Raw genomic sequence first — 18,039 nt, 5'->3', positions numbered from 1 at the left:
TTAGGCACTTTCGGGCAAGTGTATAGATAAACTAAAAGTGCACTTAAATTTGCCTCGGTCTGCTCTATAACCAACCCCAGTATCAAAGCGTGCTTGGTGTTAGAACAGTAAATACACACTTTATTACAGTCAGTAGCTGGTCCTCATAATGATACGTATGTGTATTCACACACATACACACACACACTTTCTACTCTCTCTCTCCCTCCCTTTACCTCTCCTTCTCCCTGGTATTCCTAGGAATCTTGATAGGTAGGACAGTATGATCGTAAAAATACCCCCTCAGAAGTATTTGAGAACAAAGTCGAACATTTAAGGTATCAATTAAGACTCATCACAACTGTTACTGTTTGATCAAATTATCAACATCGTAAAACTGAGTAAATTGAGAATTTAAAGAATGACCACCTCATTGCTTTAAATTGAGTTGATTTATATTTTCAATATAAGTATACAGAGGTAATAGTAATGATGTCCTTCTAGACTGATTTAAGTAACCCCTCACAAGTGCCATCCAGAGTCATACCTATGGTACTATACATAACTATTACCTTTTTTCTGCTGATTCATTGCATGGCGCTACCTACCATGACTAGATGACAATCTCCAGGTAAATGTTGGAAAGATTTATTCTTCAGTCACACAGTACACCAACCATTCCAGGACAGCTCCAACTTCAACTGCCATCCCAAGAATTCTATAGGGCACAGGGTTCTAGAGAACTGTACATGCTTCTGGAAGGTGGTAAACAAGTACACCCTTCCACTTTCATGAACCATAACACGTTCCTAAATGTTGTCTTATGCAACATTTGTGAAATTTTGGGCAATTTTATGTCAAGACCGGAGGCTCCTGTTATGCTGTACTTTTCTTGCTTTAATTTTAACAGCAGCAGTCAACAACAATAAAAAACTACAAATCCCAGATGGTAAAAGAAATAAGCCAATGGGAAGAGAATCATGGTCCTTAAGATATGACCAATCAGCAAGGTATGCACCTTATAATGACCTCCCTTAACTATGAACAGCCCTCTTTTCTTGCTGCTCGCAGTCAAGTTAAGTACTTCACCTTGTATTTATTTATATTTACTGGCATTACTGTTTCTTTATTACATTATTGGCATTCAGTGTTATCCTAGCTTTCACACGCTACGCGCTGCCCTTTTATTCACCTTTGTCTTTGCTTAGATAGCACGTTGCCGCATTGCCCCGAGCGCGCTTTCCCTTATGCCTAATTTGTTTTGTCCGTTTGGAGTTCGTTCCTCAGATAGCGGTCGCCATTTTATGTCGCTTCTGAGGAATGACTGCTGTTTACTTACTGCGCTCCATCGAACGCTTATTTAGTCAGGTGTTTCTCTCCTTTTATCGCTGAGCCTCCTGCTTTCAACTCGCAGTGAGGACTTGCTTGACACGCGTTTTTCAACTCCCCTTTTTGCCCTCACTCACTTTATAGGCTAGGGTTTGGCCTGTCAAGTCCACTCCCTCGGGTTTTAACCCTTTAATTACTGAATTATTGGATATTTCAACAATGTTTGGTTTGGTCATGGATATTGATAACTCTCCTCTGATTCAGAAAGCTCCAGAGGAGGAAAATAATATTAAAGGGGAATTGAATAATTTTATTCAAGCCTCAGTACAACAGGCAGTTTCTGCCTCAATGAATAAAATCTCAAACAAATTGGAAACTTCTGTTTTTAAGATGATGTCCAAAACAGTTTTGGCCCATTCTGCAGTGGAAGGCCGAAAGGGCCCTTCAGTTAATTTACAATCTAAAGAACATCATAACGTGGCGCTATTGGCTGTACAACAAAATATAAACATATTTCTGCTCCCATGTTGGTCTCCTCTATTCCGGATACAGATGAGGATTTGGCTGATGTGGATTCAGATGATGACTTATCTGATAATGATAATGGAGGACTTTTATCTCCACCTCCGGCAAAGAAACCTAAAATAGCGCATCAGGATGTTTCTAAACTTAAGGTTGTAATGGACTCGGATGGTGTCCCTATGTTTGATGCCATCCATATCCACCATCCAAATTCTACAGAGTGGGTTCCTGCAGATCATGTTGGTGAATACGTACCTACCAGACTACTTTTTCCCTTGGACAAACAAACCAGGTCAAAGTTAAGATCTGAATGCCCCCGTCCTTCTCTCCCTCCGTTACTGATTCAGCTCTTTCAACATTTTTTACTAAATATGGCAAAGATCCTCGCAAGGGTGTAGATAAAGCATGGTCCTTTTGTCAGAACAAACTTTTGGATGTGGTTGGTCCACTTACTCGAATTTTGACCTGGCAGAGGCTGCTAGGTTGGACAACATTGCCATCGATCCTGAAGAACTTTCACTTTCGGTCCAACGTGCTTTTTGTCTTCTGGCCAATTCTAATTCTGCCCTCACACATGAACGCAGGAAGGAGCTCCTGTTCAAATTGGATCCCAAATTGCTTAACCTTGCAACTGTGCATCCGAGTATCAAGGTGGAAGGTCTTCTTTTCGGCGACTCTTTTGTCAAAGAGTTGAGTAAATACGTCTCTACCTTCTCTTCGCTAGATAAAGCACAGCAATCCCTGAAGAAAATGTTTTCTCAACAGGTTTTTGCCAGGGCTGGCAGAGAAAAGAACTGCTTTGCCGGCCGTGGTTACAACAACCAAGGTTCCAGCGGATCTTACAATACCTCCTACCAGGAATATAAAGCTCACTTCTACCCACAAAGAGGCAGGGTTTTCCGTGGCAGAGGCTCCAGAGTTTCCAGATACTCTAACCAAACAGGTGATTGTACATTCTGGCCTTCCTCCTATAGGGGGTCATCTTTGTATTTTTTCTTCCAAAATGGTTGTCAATCACAGCAGACCCTTGTGTTTTAAACACGGTTCAAGGTTATGCTATCAAACTCTACTCAGAACCTTTTGAGTCCTCCCCTCCTCTTCCACCAAAGGTCTCAACAGAAATGTTTGGTCTCATTTCTTTAGAAGTTCAGTCCCCTAAAACAAGCTATTGCCCGTTGTCATCCCGACTCGTCAGGTTTTACCAGCTCCATCTTTTTAGTTCAAAAGAAAAACAAAAAGATGTGGTCAGTAATCAACCTCAGGTATTTCAATCAATTTGTAGTTTACCAACATTTCAAAATGGAAACGATTCTTCACCTCAGGGTCACCCTTCTTCAAAACGACTGAATGGTTTGTTTGGATTCGCAAGATGCATATCTTACTGTCCCGATTCATACAAATTACAGAAAATGTCTTCAATTTCAGTGGCTAGATCAATACTTCCTTTTTACATCCCTTCCATTCGGTCTTTTTTCAGTTCCTTGGTGTTTTACAAAGTTAATGAAGCCGGTGGTAGCTCTACTCAGAGCTCAGGGCGTCAGACTCATAATTTATCTGGACGACATACTCATAATGAACCAGAGTATTCCATCCCTTCAGTCCTACATCTCTCTTGCCTGCTCCCTTTTAGAGAATCTAGGCTTCGTTCTCAACAAAGACAAATCTTTTCTGTCTCCAACCCAATGAATAGAATTTTGGGGCTTGAAATAAATTTGGTTTCTGCCACTCTACATCTCCCTTCAGCAAAGGTAAAATCTTTAAAATCAGAAATTCTTCAGGTTCTACGCAATTCTTTTATTTCTCTCAGATCTCTTGCTTGAATAGTAGGTCTTCTCTCCTCTCCTATCCAAGCCATCTTTCCAGGTCCTCTACATTATCGGGCTCTCCAGAGGTTAAAAATCCTACATTTAAGAAAGGGCCTTGCGTATTCAGACTCCATTTCGCTAGATCAAGACTCTCGCGTGGAACTTCAATGGTGGATTCTCCATTTAGATGCCTGGAACGGCAGAACAATATTTGCATCAGACCCAGATCTTGTATTAGAATCAGATGCAAGCCTCACGGGTTGGGGGCCCACTGTGGTCCAATATCGACTGGAGGTACATAGTCACCAGAGGAGTCCAGATTGCATATAAATTGTTTAGAGATGTTTGCGGCTCCTTTGCAATCAGAAGCCTTGCTATCCTTCTCAGGATGGACAACATTTCAGCTGTAAGGTATATAAACAATTTAGGGGGTATGAAATCCAAACCTTTAGCGGAGCTAGCCCAAGCCTTCTGGGAATATTGCCTTCCAAACCAAGTTTCTGTTCATGCAGAATATCTCCCAGGCGATCTCAATACTGTAGTGGATTGGCACTCAGAACACTTTCTGGATACAAGCGACTGGAAACTCCATCCCTCGATTTTCCATTCTATTCAGGAGAAATGGGGTCTGCTGATAATAGATCTTTTTGCCTCTCGTCTCAACTCCCAACTTCCTCAGTTTTACAGTTGGCATCCAGATCCATTAGCATTAGCCTCAGATGCCTTCTTACAGGATTGGTCAATCTCCCTAAATTATGCCTTTCCTCCCTTTCTCATGATCGGCAGATTACTTGTGCAGGTCAGGCGTCAAAAGGCAACACTAGCGCTCATAGCTCCCATTTGGCAGTCCCAGGAATGGTTCCCAGCCCTTGTGAGTTATCCATAGATTTCCCCTTTCTCCTTTCTTCCTTTCCCCATTTCCTTTTGGACCCCCTGAATCGTCCTCACAACCTAATTTTAGACAATCTTCTTGTCTTTTCAACGTGGAAGATTTCCAGAGTAACCAATCTCTCCCTCTCATTTTGTCAGAAGCTTCAAAATATATCACACAGTCCTGGCCTCCAGGAAGTACAAAGGCCTACAAGTCAGCTTGTTCTTTATGGTACAGCTGGTGTTTGGGAAACAATATCAGTCCCCTTTCAACGGATGTAATCTTCGTTATCAATTTCCTCGCATCAGAACCTAGCAAAGGAAAATCTTTTCGTACTATAAACCTCTATAGGTCAGCAATTTCTTCAAATCATTTGTATATCAATGGAAAACCTGCAGGAGAACATCCTCTTGTTAGCCGGCTTTTGAAGGGAGTAAAATTCTCTAACCCCCCTCTTCCCAAATAGAGTAAGTTATGAGATGTCAATATTGTTTTGAATTTGTTTTTGTCATGGTCTGATAAATGCTCTTCTTTCCCTAAAAATGCTTTCTGCAAAATTAAAAATGTTGTTATGTCTCATTTCGATCAAACATTGTCTGATGTTAGAGCTTTAGACATTTCTTATCGTCAATTTACTCGAAAAGGGTGTTATTCACTGTGATTCGACGTTCCAAAACAAACCTCATGTCAGTGTTTTACCCCTATTTCCCCGATCATCCCATATTGTGTGTTGGGCAATGTTTAAAGGTTTATGCACATAAAACTGTTGATTTAAGAACGTCCTCTGTTTCTCAACTACTCATATCTTTTAGGAAACCTTACAAACCAGTGTCTTCTCCTACTCTTGCTCATTGGGTCAGATGGATCATGTCCCTTGCTGGTAGTGATACTTCCACTTTTGGGGCCCATTCCTCCAGGGAAGCCATGGCCTCCAAAGCCTTCTGGGCTGGTTCCCTCTTAGAGGATATTCTTAGATCAGCTGATTGGTCTAATGACAATGTGTTTAGAGTTTTCTTTATTGTAAACTGTTAACAATTCCTCTTCAACTGTTATTAATGTGCTTTAAAAAAGCATACTGGAGCCTCCAGACTTGACATAAAATGTAGTAATTTATGAAGGAGTCTTTATTTTATTAAAGACACGAGGCAAGTATTATCCCATCCACAATTTTATAACTTTATTGTTCTTTCGCACCCTCACATCGACTCGGACTCCATCGCAACAGGCCTCATAACGCTGAGGACCCTCTGCTTGCTTCTTCCTATGTAGCTACCTCCTCTTCAAACTGCCTTGGGAATCCAGTTTGTTCCGTCCCTCCACACATCTTACTATTTCCAGGATTGATGAACTTTTGTCATAAACTGCTTTCTCTCATTATGGCTCTTTTGATTTTATTATCTATTTTACCTTTATTTCATTCTTATTAACTTCTCGAGCAAGAAAAGAGGGCTGTTCACAATCAAGTGAGGTAATTATATGGTGCATACATTGCTGATTGGTTATATCTTAAGGACTACGTTTCTCTTCCCATTGGCTTATTTCTTTTGCCATCTGTGATTCGTAGTTTTTTATTGTTGTTGACTGCTGCTGTTAAAATTAAAGCAAGAAAAGTACAGCATAATACTTGCCTCTGTGTCTTTAATAAAATTAATACTTTCCATCATAAATTACTAGGAAAATCTACATTTTCACCCACAGGAGACTAGTTCATGGAAACGTCGAACCAAAAGACATTTTCTTCTTGAACCTGTCTTCTTCTGGTATCTTGTGTGACTTTACTATGTCAAGTATGGACTCGTGTGAAAAAGTCGGACAAGGTACTAACAAACTACAAATTGCTCCAAAAGAATAATTTTTTTTTTTTACTCTCTGATTTTAGTAAAAAGTATGCATCATGTGTTGTGCTGGCTTTCTGGAAACTGGATATTTCTTCCACATTTTTAGGATTTATGTACTCAACACAGTTTTGGCATTGACCTGATACAAATGAAGGAGAGTATTTTAATAAACCTTCATACTGACATGATACTTCGCCCTCTTATCATACTAGAGGAAGCAGATACAGGTCCCATTCCACTACTCGGAGCTGTACAGAGGACAAAATAGAATTGGTCATTAATTTGGGAAAAGTAATAAAGTTCAAATAATTTTTAGGTAATCTAAATTGAAGGCAAACCTTCAGTGAGTCTTCTCCAAAAATGTTGAGATACACCAAGCACTAATCTTCATCTAATACAGGAAAAAGTTAAAATGTCTTTTGTTCAAATCACATTTCAAGCTGTGTCCTTCACCGACCCTCTCTCTATAATATTTAACTGTCTGTGATGAGGCGGAGGGTTTATCAATCTGGGCAACACTTTCTCTTCCGCCTCCTGTGAAGTTGGGCGACAGCCGTCTTCTCACCCGCAGGACAAAGAGTACGGGCCTTTATCCCAGAAGAAAAGGGGCAGGAGCAGGAGGAGTACTGTCTGGACATCTATGCCCATAATCCTTTCGGCAGCTGGAGGAAGGAAGAAGAAGAGGAGGGCCCCGGAGAGGAGGGGCAGGGCGTGACCTGAACAAAGTGGACACAGAACCAGAATGCTGAAAAAGGACTGACGGGGGAGAGTGCTGAATGTGAAGCAGCCAAGGAGTTTCCCATACCTCTGGAGACTTACGAGCGGGAGAACACGCTGAACGACACCACTATGGAGGCAGCACAGGGAGGAGACCATCTAGACGCCCACAAACCCAGCCATGTTTCAGGAGGGACATGGCTTTCGGTACGTATGTACTAGGCTGCAAGCATGGAAAATACGGTTGGGTCTGGGCACAACAGTTCATAGCAGAAAGTTTTTTTGGGGGGGGGGTTATTCACTTTCAACTGCTTATTTCTCTGTGACATTGCCCCCCCCACACTTTTTAGGACTTTTAGTGAGTGAAAAAGTGCATCACTAGGAGAACCTATGATTTAAAAGGTTCCTAATAAAGATAAGGGGTGCACATTTTGGGGCATTAGGGTGTGTTCCCTGGATTGCACATATATGTTTATAGACACCGGGTGACTGATCTAACAATAACAAACCGAGGAGAAGGACTTACCTGCCATACTCTTGTTCTCCACCCCCCTTAAGGTACTCTGCGTGGTGTTTCTTGGCATGGAGCCCCTATCTGAAAAGAAAGAAGAAAATCACTAATGACCTCGCAGTCCCTTTGTTTACAAGAATCCTGCAACTAAAGTTGTTGAACATTTAATCAAGCTTTCGGTCCCTTATTTAAGGAAGACATACAGCCTGACATGTGGTGAAGAATACATGCAGTCTAGCCTTCTGCATAAGATGAAGCGTGTGGTGCAAGAACTTGAGGAAGGCCAAACAATATCCTATGCCCACCACCACAATACATTTACAGAAATATGTCCCAAGTGTGGACCCTTTGGCCTTCTTCCTCATCTTTAAACGTAGCGCGAGGGCCAGTGGAACGATGGCCTTTCTACCTTGCCCATTTGCTTACCGGAGAAGTCCAGGTTGCATATCATATAGCCAACATGGACGGAGCCTCCTCCTATAAAGACATTAAGAAAATGATCCTGGACTGGTTGGGAGTTGACGATGAGAGCTATTGCCTCTGCTTCCATAAGGAGAGAGGGATGCCCAGTGATACGCCCAAGATGCTGTTTTATAAGATTAAGGAAGTGGGGGACAGGTGTCTAAAACCCCAGGAATCAAACAAGGACAAAATATTCAAGAACATTTATCTTGAGCAATATCTAGAAGCTCTGCTCTTTCCCACCCAAAGGTAGTTAAGACAGCATGCGGGACTCACTCTGGAAACGACAGGGGAGATGGCTACCTCGTTTTCCTGAGTCCACACCAACAGCGGCTCATTAGAGCTAGATAAACATGAGAGGGCGCCTCTTGACCCTCATTCTAAAATGAAGAAGAAGCCACTTATGGTTCAAGAGGTTGTCATGAATAAGAACCCTCGTCAAGAGACAGTATCAACATCAGGGCCACAATGTTATGAGTGTGGGGAATGGTGACGAATAGCCCGTTTTTGTGCACAAAAGAAAGAAAGGAACGAAGAAGAACTGATGGATATTAGCTATGCACCCCAGTTAATTTTACTTACAAAGGAAATGGCAACCATCTATTATGTAAGTCTGCAGGTCAATGGTCACTGGGTAAGGAGCCCTGTTAGATTTGGGTTGCATATAGCCCATTGTCCACACTGATTGAATTCAACCCACGCAGGTAATTCTGCATAAGGCAGTTGGGATTCGTTGTGTACATGGGGACATAAAAACATATCCGCTGGCACATTTGCTGTTAAAAAATGCCTCAAGACAACAATGTCTCGTGGGGGTAGGGATATTGCCAGGTTAGCAACACAAAATGATGATGAACGGAGTGCTTAAACCTTTCAAACACTCAACCCCAGTCACAGATCTGGGTTTAATCCATTGTTCTTTAGTTCACCATACCCCCCCATTTAGGACCCAGCCATATGCAAATCAGTCTTGACCCTGTTACCCGTGGGAACAGTCCAGCCGGAACTGCCAGATCAGGTCTTCCATTGACCTGAAACAAGCATCCTGGGAACGATTTCAGGGTATCACCCTTCATCAGCCAGGCTAGCCGGAATCCAGCAGCACAGTCAGCACAGGACTCACGTCTGGGCATACCCTTACCACTTAAGGCAACTTTAGCAACACAAAATAATGATGGATGGAGTGCTGAAACTTTTCAAACATCACCCCCAGTCATATTGCCAACCTTACCTGAGGAACTCATTCTTGGTATTGATAATCCCTTCTTTTTAAACCTATTGCTTGCAAAATTGAAGGCGTTACCATCTGGTTATGGACCTACTAATGAATGCTTTTCTTACTCCCAAACCCTGGGTCCTTAATAGTAACTTCAGAACAGCTCAGCTGAATGATATTACCTTGACTAATGCCAAAACTCAACAAAACACGACTGATTCTCCCTACCATACATTTGATGTATAAGGGGGTCTGTTATATCAGATAGGTCATATTAATGAGGAAGCCCAGCTATTAGTACCCACTGACTTTATGGATCACGTGCTCTTTTTTGCTCACTCTCATTTGTTGGGTTGTCACTGCGGTGCTGAAAAGACCAGTAAAGAGATCCTGAAACATTTCTATTGACCACACCCAAGTAAAGACTTACTGTCAGACCTGCGATGAGTGTCAGAATAAGAACCCTTATAGACCGTCGGGGATTTCCTTACAACCCCTCCCCATCATTGGGAAACCTTTCGATAGGGTAGGGATGGATCTGATACGTCCCTTGCCGCGTTACACAAGAGGTTTCCAAAATGCATTGGTCCTTGTAGACTATGCATTGTGGTAGCCTGCGGCCATATCCCTGCGGGCCCCAAAACACCAAGGTCATAGCACAACATCTCATTGAAATATTTTCCTGCAGGGTTTTCTGAAAGAGATTCTTATGGATCACAGGACTCCCCTTGATTCCCGACTGATGAAACAGGCATGCGAACAACTGAATATAAAACACCTGAAAACCTCGGTATATCATCCTCACACCGATGGGCCGGTTGAGAGGTACAACAGGAACCTTAAGTTGATGTTAAAAAAAAATGTTGGCTGGGAATGGCCGGGATGGGGATCAACTTCTACCCCTAGCCCTTTCTGTTCTTCAGGGACAAATATAAAGCAGTCTCAGTACGTTCCCTTTCGAACTCCTGTTTGGACATCCCCATCATACCCTCCTGGAAATCACAAAGGAGGCGTGGGAGAAAGAAGCTGAAGGAGAAGCAGAATCGTTATTGGAATATTCAAAACACCTCAAATCTCGTGTAGGTAAACTACGAGCCCTGGCACAAGAAAATCTGGAGACGAGCCAACGGATGCAGAAACAGTTCTATGACGGGGCAAGAAATGAAGGGAATATCAGGTCGGGGACTGTGTCTCAGTTCTCATGCTTACTTCTTCTGCCAAGTTAAAAGGTGAGTGGCAGGGACCCTACAAAATTGTGAGCTGATTGAGTCAAACCACTTACCGTCTACAAGTCTCCCCCTAAGGGGAACAGGTGTATCATATTAATCTTCTTAAGAAATGGTTGGGTTCACTACCTAAAGCAATCCACACTACAACACCTACCTCTTCTACAATAACCAACCTTAACATCAACTTACTAAGGACAGAGAGGAAAAAACTGAACGGTCTCCTACAGGCCTTTGCTGAGATCTTCTCCGATTTGCCAGGGAGGACTCCTCTTGTGGTCCATTCTACCCCCACTGAAGATGGAATCATTAAAAAACAAAGACTTACTAGAGTCCCATGGGGCCCACCACCAGGCTCTAGAAAATTAAATACAACAAATATTACAGATGGGGGTTATCGTTCTTTCCACCAGCAACTGGTGTTCCTCAATTGTGTTGGTGCCTAAACCAGACAGCAGTATCTGTTTTTGTATTGATTTTCAGGCAGTGAACAAAATCTCTAAATTAGACAGCTATCCTCTCCCCAGAGAAGACAAAATGTTGGAACAATTAAGTGAGGCCCAGTATATCACCACAATTGATCTAACAAAAAGTTACTGGCACGTTCCCTTAGAGCCTTGCGATCAGGAAAAAACAGCCTTCGCAACCGCTGACAAACTCTATCATTTTACTGTGTTACCATTTGGGCTTCACAGGACTCCCACAGCATTCAAAGGCTCATGAATACTCTACTCCAGAAGCACAGTGGGTATTCCTCAGCCTACTTAGATGATATTATGGTCTGTAGCAAGAGTTGGTCGGAGCATCTCTATCACCTACAAGCCATTCTCTCTGAATTACGAGAAGCCAGATTACACATCAACACCAAGAAATCAAAGCTAGCCTATCGAAAGGTGAAATACCCAGGGTATCTCTTTGGGAAGGGCCTGATTGAACCACAGTCCACTAAAAGTAAACCCCATTGCTAAAACTCCATTCCCAGCCCCCAGAAGGAATCTCAGAGCATTTCTGGGGCTCCTAGGTTACTGTTGGATGTTGATACTCCAATTTTCAGACTTAGCAGCTCCTCTCACTGACCTCTTAAAGAAAAACAATTCTCCAAAGGCTCTGACGTCACCATCAGAGCTCGTCAGTGAGGCTGTTCAGAAACTGAAAGATGCCCTCACCTGCAGCCCAGGTCTTGTCTCCCTGGACTTTACCAAAACATTAATCTTGCAAACTGATTTTTTGGAGGACGAAGAGAACAGGTTCTTTAACCCAGGAGGAAAGGGGAGGAGTGTGAGAAGTCTCTTCTGGACTTGTAAGCCCCTAATCCTTTGGTCACCTGGAGGAAAGAAGAAGAAGAGCAGGGCCCTGGAGAGGAGGGGTGGGACAGGAATGATGCGGACATAGAATTCCGAAAAAGGACCTGCTGGAGAGAGTGCGGAACGCCAGGCAGCCGAGGACTTCCCAATACCTGTGGAAACTTACCAGCCGTAAAACACACAGAGCAACACCACTATAAAGGCAGCCCGGGGAAGAGCCCGTCAGAATGCCCATGAACCCAGCCATGTTCCAGGAGGGACATGGCTTCGGCAGGTGTGTATGGGGCTGCAAACCTCGAAAATGCAGGGTCGGTCTGGGCATAACAATTCATAGCAGGGCGTTGTTTCTTGAGGGGTTTATTCACTCTCACCTGCTTATCACTTTAATCTCTCTTTGAAACTGGTCCCCCCCACACACCCCAACCTTTTAGTGAGGGAATAGTTTGTGACTAAGACAACTTATGATGTAAATGGTTCCTAATAAAGATAAGGGGTGCACATCTTTGAGGCATTGGGTTGTGTTCCGTGGACTGCACATATAATTGACAGTGGGTGACTGGTGACGGATCTAACAATAACAAACCGAATAGAAGGACTTACCTGCCATACTCTTGTTCTCCCCCACTCCCCCGAGGTACTCGCCGTGGTGCTACTTCGCCTGGAGCACCCAGCTAGGAAGAAAGAAGAAAATGATGAAGGACCTCGCAGTCTCTTTGTTTACAAGAATCCTGCTGTAACATTTGTTGAACACTTTACCAAGCTGTTGGTCTCTCATTTATGGAAGACTTATAATGGAAGACACTGCCTGTACTCATTTTCATAACCATCGTTGCATTTGTATCTAGAATGTGCAATGCAAACAAACACAAGACTGGGGGTGAATGTTTGATTGGGTCCACATTCTGTCCATCATTTGTGTTTGTGTCACGACTTACGCGTTGCTTGAGCCTGGAGTCCGCTGAACGAGTGACAAAGTTCTTGTTCTTGAATGTTCTGCCTTGGCCCAGGTAGGGGCGACTCTTTCTGGTAGCCACGGTGCTGCAGGCGATAGGAATGCCAAGGGCAGTCCGTGTCCTTCAGAAGTAGTGCCAGAGGGAAAAAAAAACTAAAAAGGGGAAAAAACCTCAAAATAGGAAAATCCTGGAATAAGAGCAAAAGATCAATACTTAGAATACAAGACCAAAAATGAACAGGAAAACACTGGAACAAAAAGCATAACCAGTATCTGACACAAGGGAGAAGGAACAAAGACACCAACCAACATGAAGTGTTGCAGCGCAAGGAGGAAATTAATCACAGCCCTTAAATACTCATAGAACAGGAAGCGACCAGCAGGAAGTGCAAGGACACCATATTGGATAGGGATAAATACATAGAAAGCAGTGGACAAGGCACCATAGTGAGTAAGGAACCAAGGTATGCTGGGAAAAGAAGGGACTAATGGGAAAAAGGAAAAACATAAAGGGGAGAACAAACGAGGGCGACAGCAAAGAAGGACACAATAGCAGGTGAGTGGGGGGAGAGGTTATTTGTGAATGGAGGCGCGCCGCGCCAGAAAGAAACAAGGCCCCATGCCCAATTTGGGGCCTCGAGTACTGCAGGAGAGGCTGGGGGCGTGGCGCGTCTCAGCACCGCGGCCCGAGCCGAGTGTTCGGGTTGTTCTATGCGCCGCAGCGCGACAGTAGGTCCCCCCCCCCGGAGCACCAGGTTTATGTGGAAACAAGCAGATAAAGTGACGAATCAGAAGAGTGGCGTGAACAGAAGACGCATCTTCCCAAGAGCATTCGCTAAGAGGATAACCCTTCCAGTGAATCAGATACTGAAGACGGTTTCGAAAGACACGAGAGTCACAAATTTCTTGTACCTCATATTCAGGTTCATCATTCACCAACAAGGGAGGAGGACAAGGAAACTGCTGGGAGAAAAGATCAGGCATATAGGGTTTTAGCTGGGAAACATGAAAGACCGGATGGATCTTCCAGGTACGAGGTAAGTGAAGACGGACAGTGACAGGATTAATTAACTGAAGAATACGGAAAGGACCGTAGTAACTAGGTGTAAACTTATTCTGAGAGAGCCGCAAGGGCAGAAATTTCGAAGAAAGCCAGACTTTATACTGGATGTGATACACTGGAGTCTCACTGCGCGTTTTATCAGCCATTCTTTTCATGTATCTATTAGTGTCCAGCAGATTAGATTGAATCATTCTATGGATCTTCCGAAGTCACTTGGAAAAGGAAGTGATAGCAGGAAGGGAAGAGGTAGACTTAGGAGTAGTAGGAAAAGAGGTAGGATGATAGCCGTAGGAACAGAAAAAGGGGGTGATCTTGGAGGCTCTATGGACAGTGTTGTTGTAAGAGAATTCTGCGATAGAAAGGGAAGTGTTCCAGTTACTCTGAGTAGAATTACAGAAGCAGCGAAGGTACTGCTCTAGTACTTGGTTGAGACGTTCGGTCTGCCCATTGGTTTGGGGATGGAATCCAGATGACAATGCTACATTGATGTTCAAGGTCCTACAGAAATGTTTCCAAAACCGAGAGATATACTGAGGTCCCCTGTCTGATACAATGCTGTGTGGGAGTCCATGTAGACAAAAAATATGGTGGATGAATATCTGACTTAGTTCTTGTGAGGTAGGTAATTTCTTCAGGGCAGTGAAGTGAGCCATCTTAGTAAAGGAATCTACCGTTACCATGATAACCCGATTCTCTGCTGATGGAGGTAGTGAGCACATGAAATCGGTGGAGATTGTGTGCCAGGGAGCTGGTGGAACAGGTAACGGTTGCAGTAATCCCGCTGGCCTGGTACGGGGTATCTTTACTTGGGCACATATGGGACAGGCCTGTACATAACTTTTGACATCCGGTTTCCAAGTAGGCCACCAAAAAGATCACAAGAGTAATTCCTGCGTGACCTTGATACCTCTATGACCAGCAATCGGAGAATCATGGCACATCTGCAGCGCCCTTTCTTGTACTCTTTTTGTAGGGAGGAACAAAAGGTCCCTATAATAATAATATCCCTTCTGTTTATGTATTTGGGGGTTTAAGTCCTCAAGTTCTTGTTCAGAAAGGTTTGCATATTCCAGTTGTACCTCATCCAGGAATGATTGAGCTAAACCAATGATCTTGCTAGGCTCAAGTAGATACTGTGATGGGGTAAGAGTACAATCAGGATAACGGTAAGACAGGGCATCGGCCAGAATGTTTTGGGATCCAGGAATGTAGGTGACATAGAAGTCCTACTGACTAAAGAAAAAGGCCCAACGAGCCTGACGACTGTTCTGGCATTGAAAGTTATGTAAACATTGTAGATTCTGATGGTCCGTTCTCACCTCAAAAGGTTCTTTGTAACCCATAAGGAATTGTCTCCACTCTTGGCAGGCAGTCTTAAGGGCTAAATATTCCCTTTCCAATACTGAGTAATGTTGTTCAGACACAGAGAGTACATGGGACAGATAAAAAACTGGATGTTCTAAACCATTGTCATCTTGTTGTTGGAGTAATACTGCTCTGATGGCTCTTTCGAATGCGTCAGTAACAACAACAAATTGTTTGTTGGTGTCTGGATATCTCAGTACCGGTGCTTGAGTGAAGGCCTTTTTGAGACTTTGAAAAGCTGCTTCAGCCGCCTTTGTCCAGATAAATCCATTGCGTAGATTCTCCTTTTTTAATGTTTGGGTAATCTAGCTGGTCTGTTCCGCAAAGTCTAAGATAAACTGACGATAGAAGTTGGCCAGTCCTAGAAAACATTGGGTTTCCTTGATGGAGGAAGGGGAAGGCCAGTCTAGAATGGCTTGTACCTTTTCTGGATCCATTGATATTCCAGTGGGACTGATGTGATAACCCAGATACTTGACTTTGGTTTTATCAAACTCACATTTCTCTGGCTTACAGTACTGTTGATGTTGCCTGAGTCTTTGGAGAACTTGTTTAACATGTGTCGAATGAAATTCAGGACGTCTAGAATATATAAGGATATTGTCTAAGTATATCACTACTGTATGGTTCAATAAATCAGAGAACACAGAGTCCATAAATCTTTGGAATATTGAGGGGGCATTAGTGAGGCCAAAAGGCATAACCCTGTATTCATAATGACCAAATGGGGTTCGAAAGGCAGTCTTCCACTCGTCTCCTTTCTTGATGCGCAAAAGGTGGTAGGCTCCACGAAGATCTAATTTGGTAAATCGTTGTGCCCCTCTGAAAGCTTCCAGAATATCTTTGATAAGATGTAAAGGATAACGACCCTTTATAGTGATCTTATTCAAACCACGAAAGTCCAAGCAGGGACAAAGATTTTTTGTTTTTTTGGGTACAAAAAACAGGGGAGCCCCCGCCGGAGAGGAAGATGGTACAATAAGCCGGCTGTGAAGATTTTCTTGGAGGTAATCTTTGAGAACTTCCCTTTCAGGTTCAGTGAGAGAATACATTCTCCCAAAGGGAACGATCGCCCCAAGTTCCAGGGGAATTGTACAATCATAATCTCGATGTGGGGGCAAAACAGGTCTGGATGGTTTTTGGAATACATCTTGAAAGTCCAGATAGTGGTCAGGAACCCCTTGGACTGTATTGATGGAACAACCTGTAGTGGGTTCAGAAGGTATCATTTTCTTGTGTGACCAGTAAGTGTCTGAGGCATAACAATGTTCATGATAAAGCTGAGAGGACAAAGAAATAGTCCTGGTTTCCCAATTTACATAAGGATTATGTCTTATGAACCACGGAATTCCTAGAATTATAGAATGATTGGGAGATAATATTAAGTCAAAGGAGACGTGTTCTTGGTGGTTCCCAAATTGTAGACTTAGAATCGGGGTAGTAGTATCAACTGGACCAGAGGATATTAAGGACCCATCAACAGTGTGTACTTGTTCGGAACTTCCTTGGGTCGTGTTGGTATTCGTTGTGTTGTGGTCCAGGACATGTCCATATAAATGCCACTAGCACCACAATCCAGTAAGGCCATTGTCCTCTCCTCACGACCGTCAGGTAACTGCAGGGTCCCAGGTAACAAGAACAAATTGGTGGCATTGTTCTTGAATGAGCTGATGGAAGGTATAGCAGATGATCCCGTCTCCTCCCTTCTTACAGAGGACGGGAAGTAGCGTTTCCTGATGGCTTTAGAGGATGAACAGGGCATGTACAGCGCATATGACCAGCAGCACCACAATACAGGCACAATCCTTTTTTCCGTCTTTCTTCACGTTCACTGAATGAAAGTGGGCCATGAGTAGTACCCACCTGCATAGGTTCACCTTCGGTTTCTCTTACGGGAGGGCGAGGTTCCTCCGGACGGTGCACAAAGACACGTGAGGTGCTTGACTGGGAAGGTCCTCTATTTCTTCTTTTCTCCAAACGTCATTCTTGGAGACGATATTCGATGGAAAGAGCTAAATCCATCAGACCGCGAAGATATTCTACTCGGGTGGAGTGCACTAATTCGTCTTTGATCTCCTCTTTTAGCCCTCTACATAAAGAGTAACCAGAGTACGCTCCACCCAAGTTGTTTCGGCAGCCAGTTGTCAAAAGCGTGTTATGTATTGGAGGACATCTTGAGAGCCTTGTTGGATGTCACAGAGTGCTTCTTCAGCGGAGGCCTCTAATCCTAGACGACCAAACATCTGTTTGAAACGATTCACGAAGGATGGATAATCAAACAATACTGGGTCATTGGAGGATACAATCGGATTCGCCCAGGCCAAGGCAGGACCGGATAGGGCACTGATAAGATAACCCACCTTTGTCTTGTTGTGAGAAAACTGTGTGGGTCGGAAGGCAAAGTAAACAGTCAACGCATCCAAAAACTCTTGCAGCTTCGTTGGTTCACCGGAAAACCGAGGAGTTGAGGTGGAAACGGTAGGAACATCCGTACTGCGGAAGGCCAAAGCTTGTCGTATTGCAGCATTCTCGTTTCGTAATTGTTGCAGTTCCTGAGCCTGTTGCTTAATGGTTGCCAGAAGGGACTGGTCAGGGTCTGCAGCCGCCGCTACGGTATCATCCATTCTGCTAGACGAAGTTGGGTTTATTTGGCGCTGCAATCTGTCACGACTTACGCGTTGCTTGAGCCTGGAGTCCGCTGAACGAGTGACGAGGTTCTTGTTCTTGAATGTTCTGCCTTGGCCCAGGTAGGGCGATTCTTTCTGGTAGCCACGGTGCTGCAGGCGATAGGAACGCCAAGGGCAGCCCGTGTCCTTCAGAAGTAGTGCCAGAGGGAAAAAAAAACTAAAAAGGGGAAAAAAACTCAAAAAAGGAAAATC

The 18,039-nt window shown here is 43.6% G+C and overlaps 1 protein-coding gene and 1 long non-coding RNA gene across 2 annotated transcripts in view; both read right to left on the bottom strand.

Annotated features, from left to right (window-relative positions):
- LOC138283395 (uncharacterized) overlaps window positions 1-12,445 on the bottom strand; it is a 31,258-nt gene extending 18,813 nt beyond the window's left edge. The window contains exons 1-2 of the long non-coding RNA XR_011201234.1: window positions 12,381-12,445; window positions 7,588-7,656 (exon numbers count right to left, since the gene is read on the bottom strand). This is a non-coding gene — a long non-coding RNA (uncharacterized lncRNA). The remainder of the gene's footprint in view (window positions 1-7,587; window positions 7,657-12,380) is intronic.
- A 4,859-nt stretch (window positions 12,446-17,304) lies between these two features.
- Window positions 17,305-17,784, bottom strand: LOC138283611 (protein LDOC1-like). The gene has a single exon (XM_069221548.1). It carries the CDS (start codon window positions 17,782-17,784, stop codon window positions 17,305-17,307), a length of 480 nt encoding a protein of 159 aa, XP_069077649.1.
- Between the last annotated feature and the right edge of the window lie 255 nt (window positions 17,785-18,039).

The sequence above is a fragment of the Pleurodeles waltl genome, chromosome 3_1, assembly GCF_031143425.1.
Source record: "Pleurodeles waltl isolate 20211129_DDA chromosome 3_1, aPleWal1.hap1.20221129, whole genome shotgun sequence".
Classification (NCBI taxonomy): domain Eukaryota; kingdom Metazoa; phylum Chordata; class Amphibia; order Caudata; family Salamandridae; genus Pleurodeles; species Pleurodeles waltl.
Note: the sequence above shows the minus strand (reverse complement) of the source record. Positions and strands in the feature narration are given on the sequence as shown.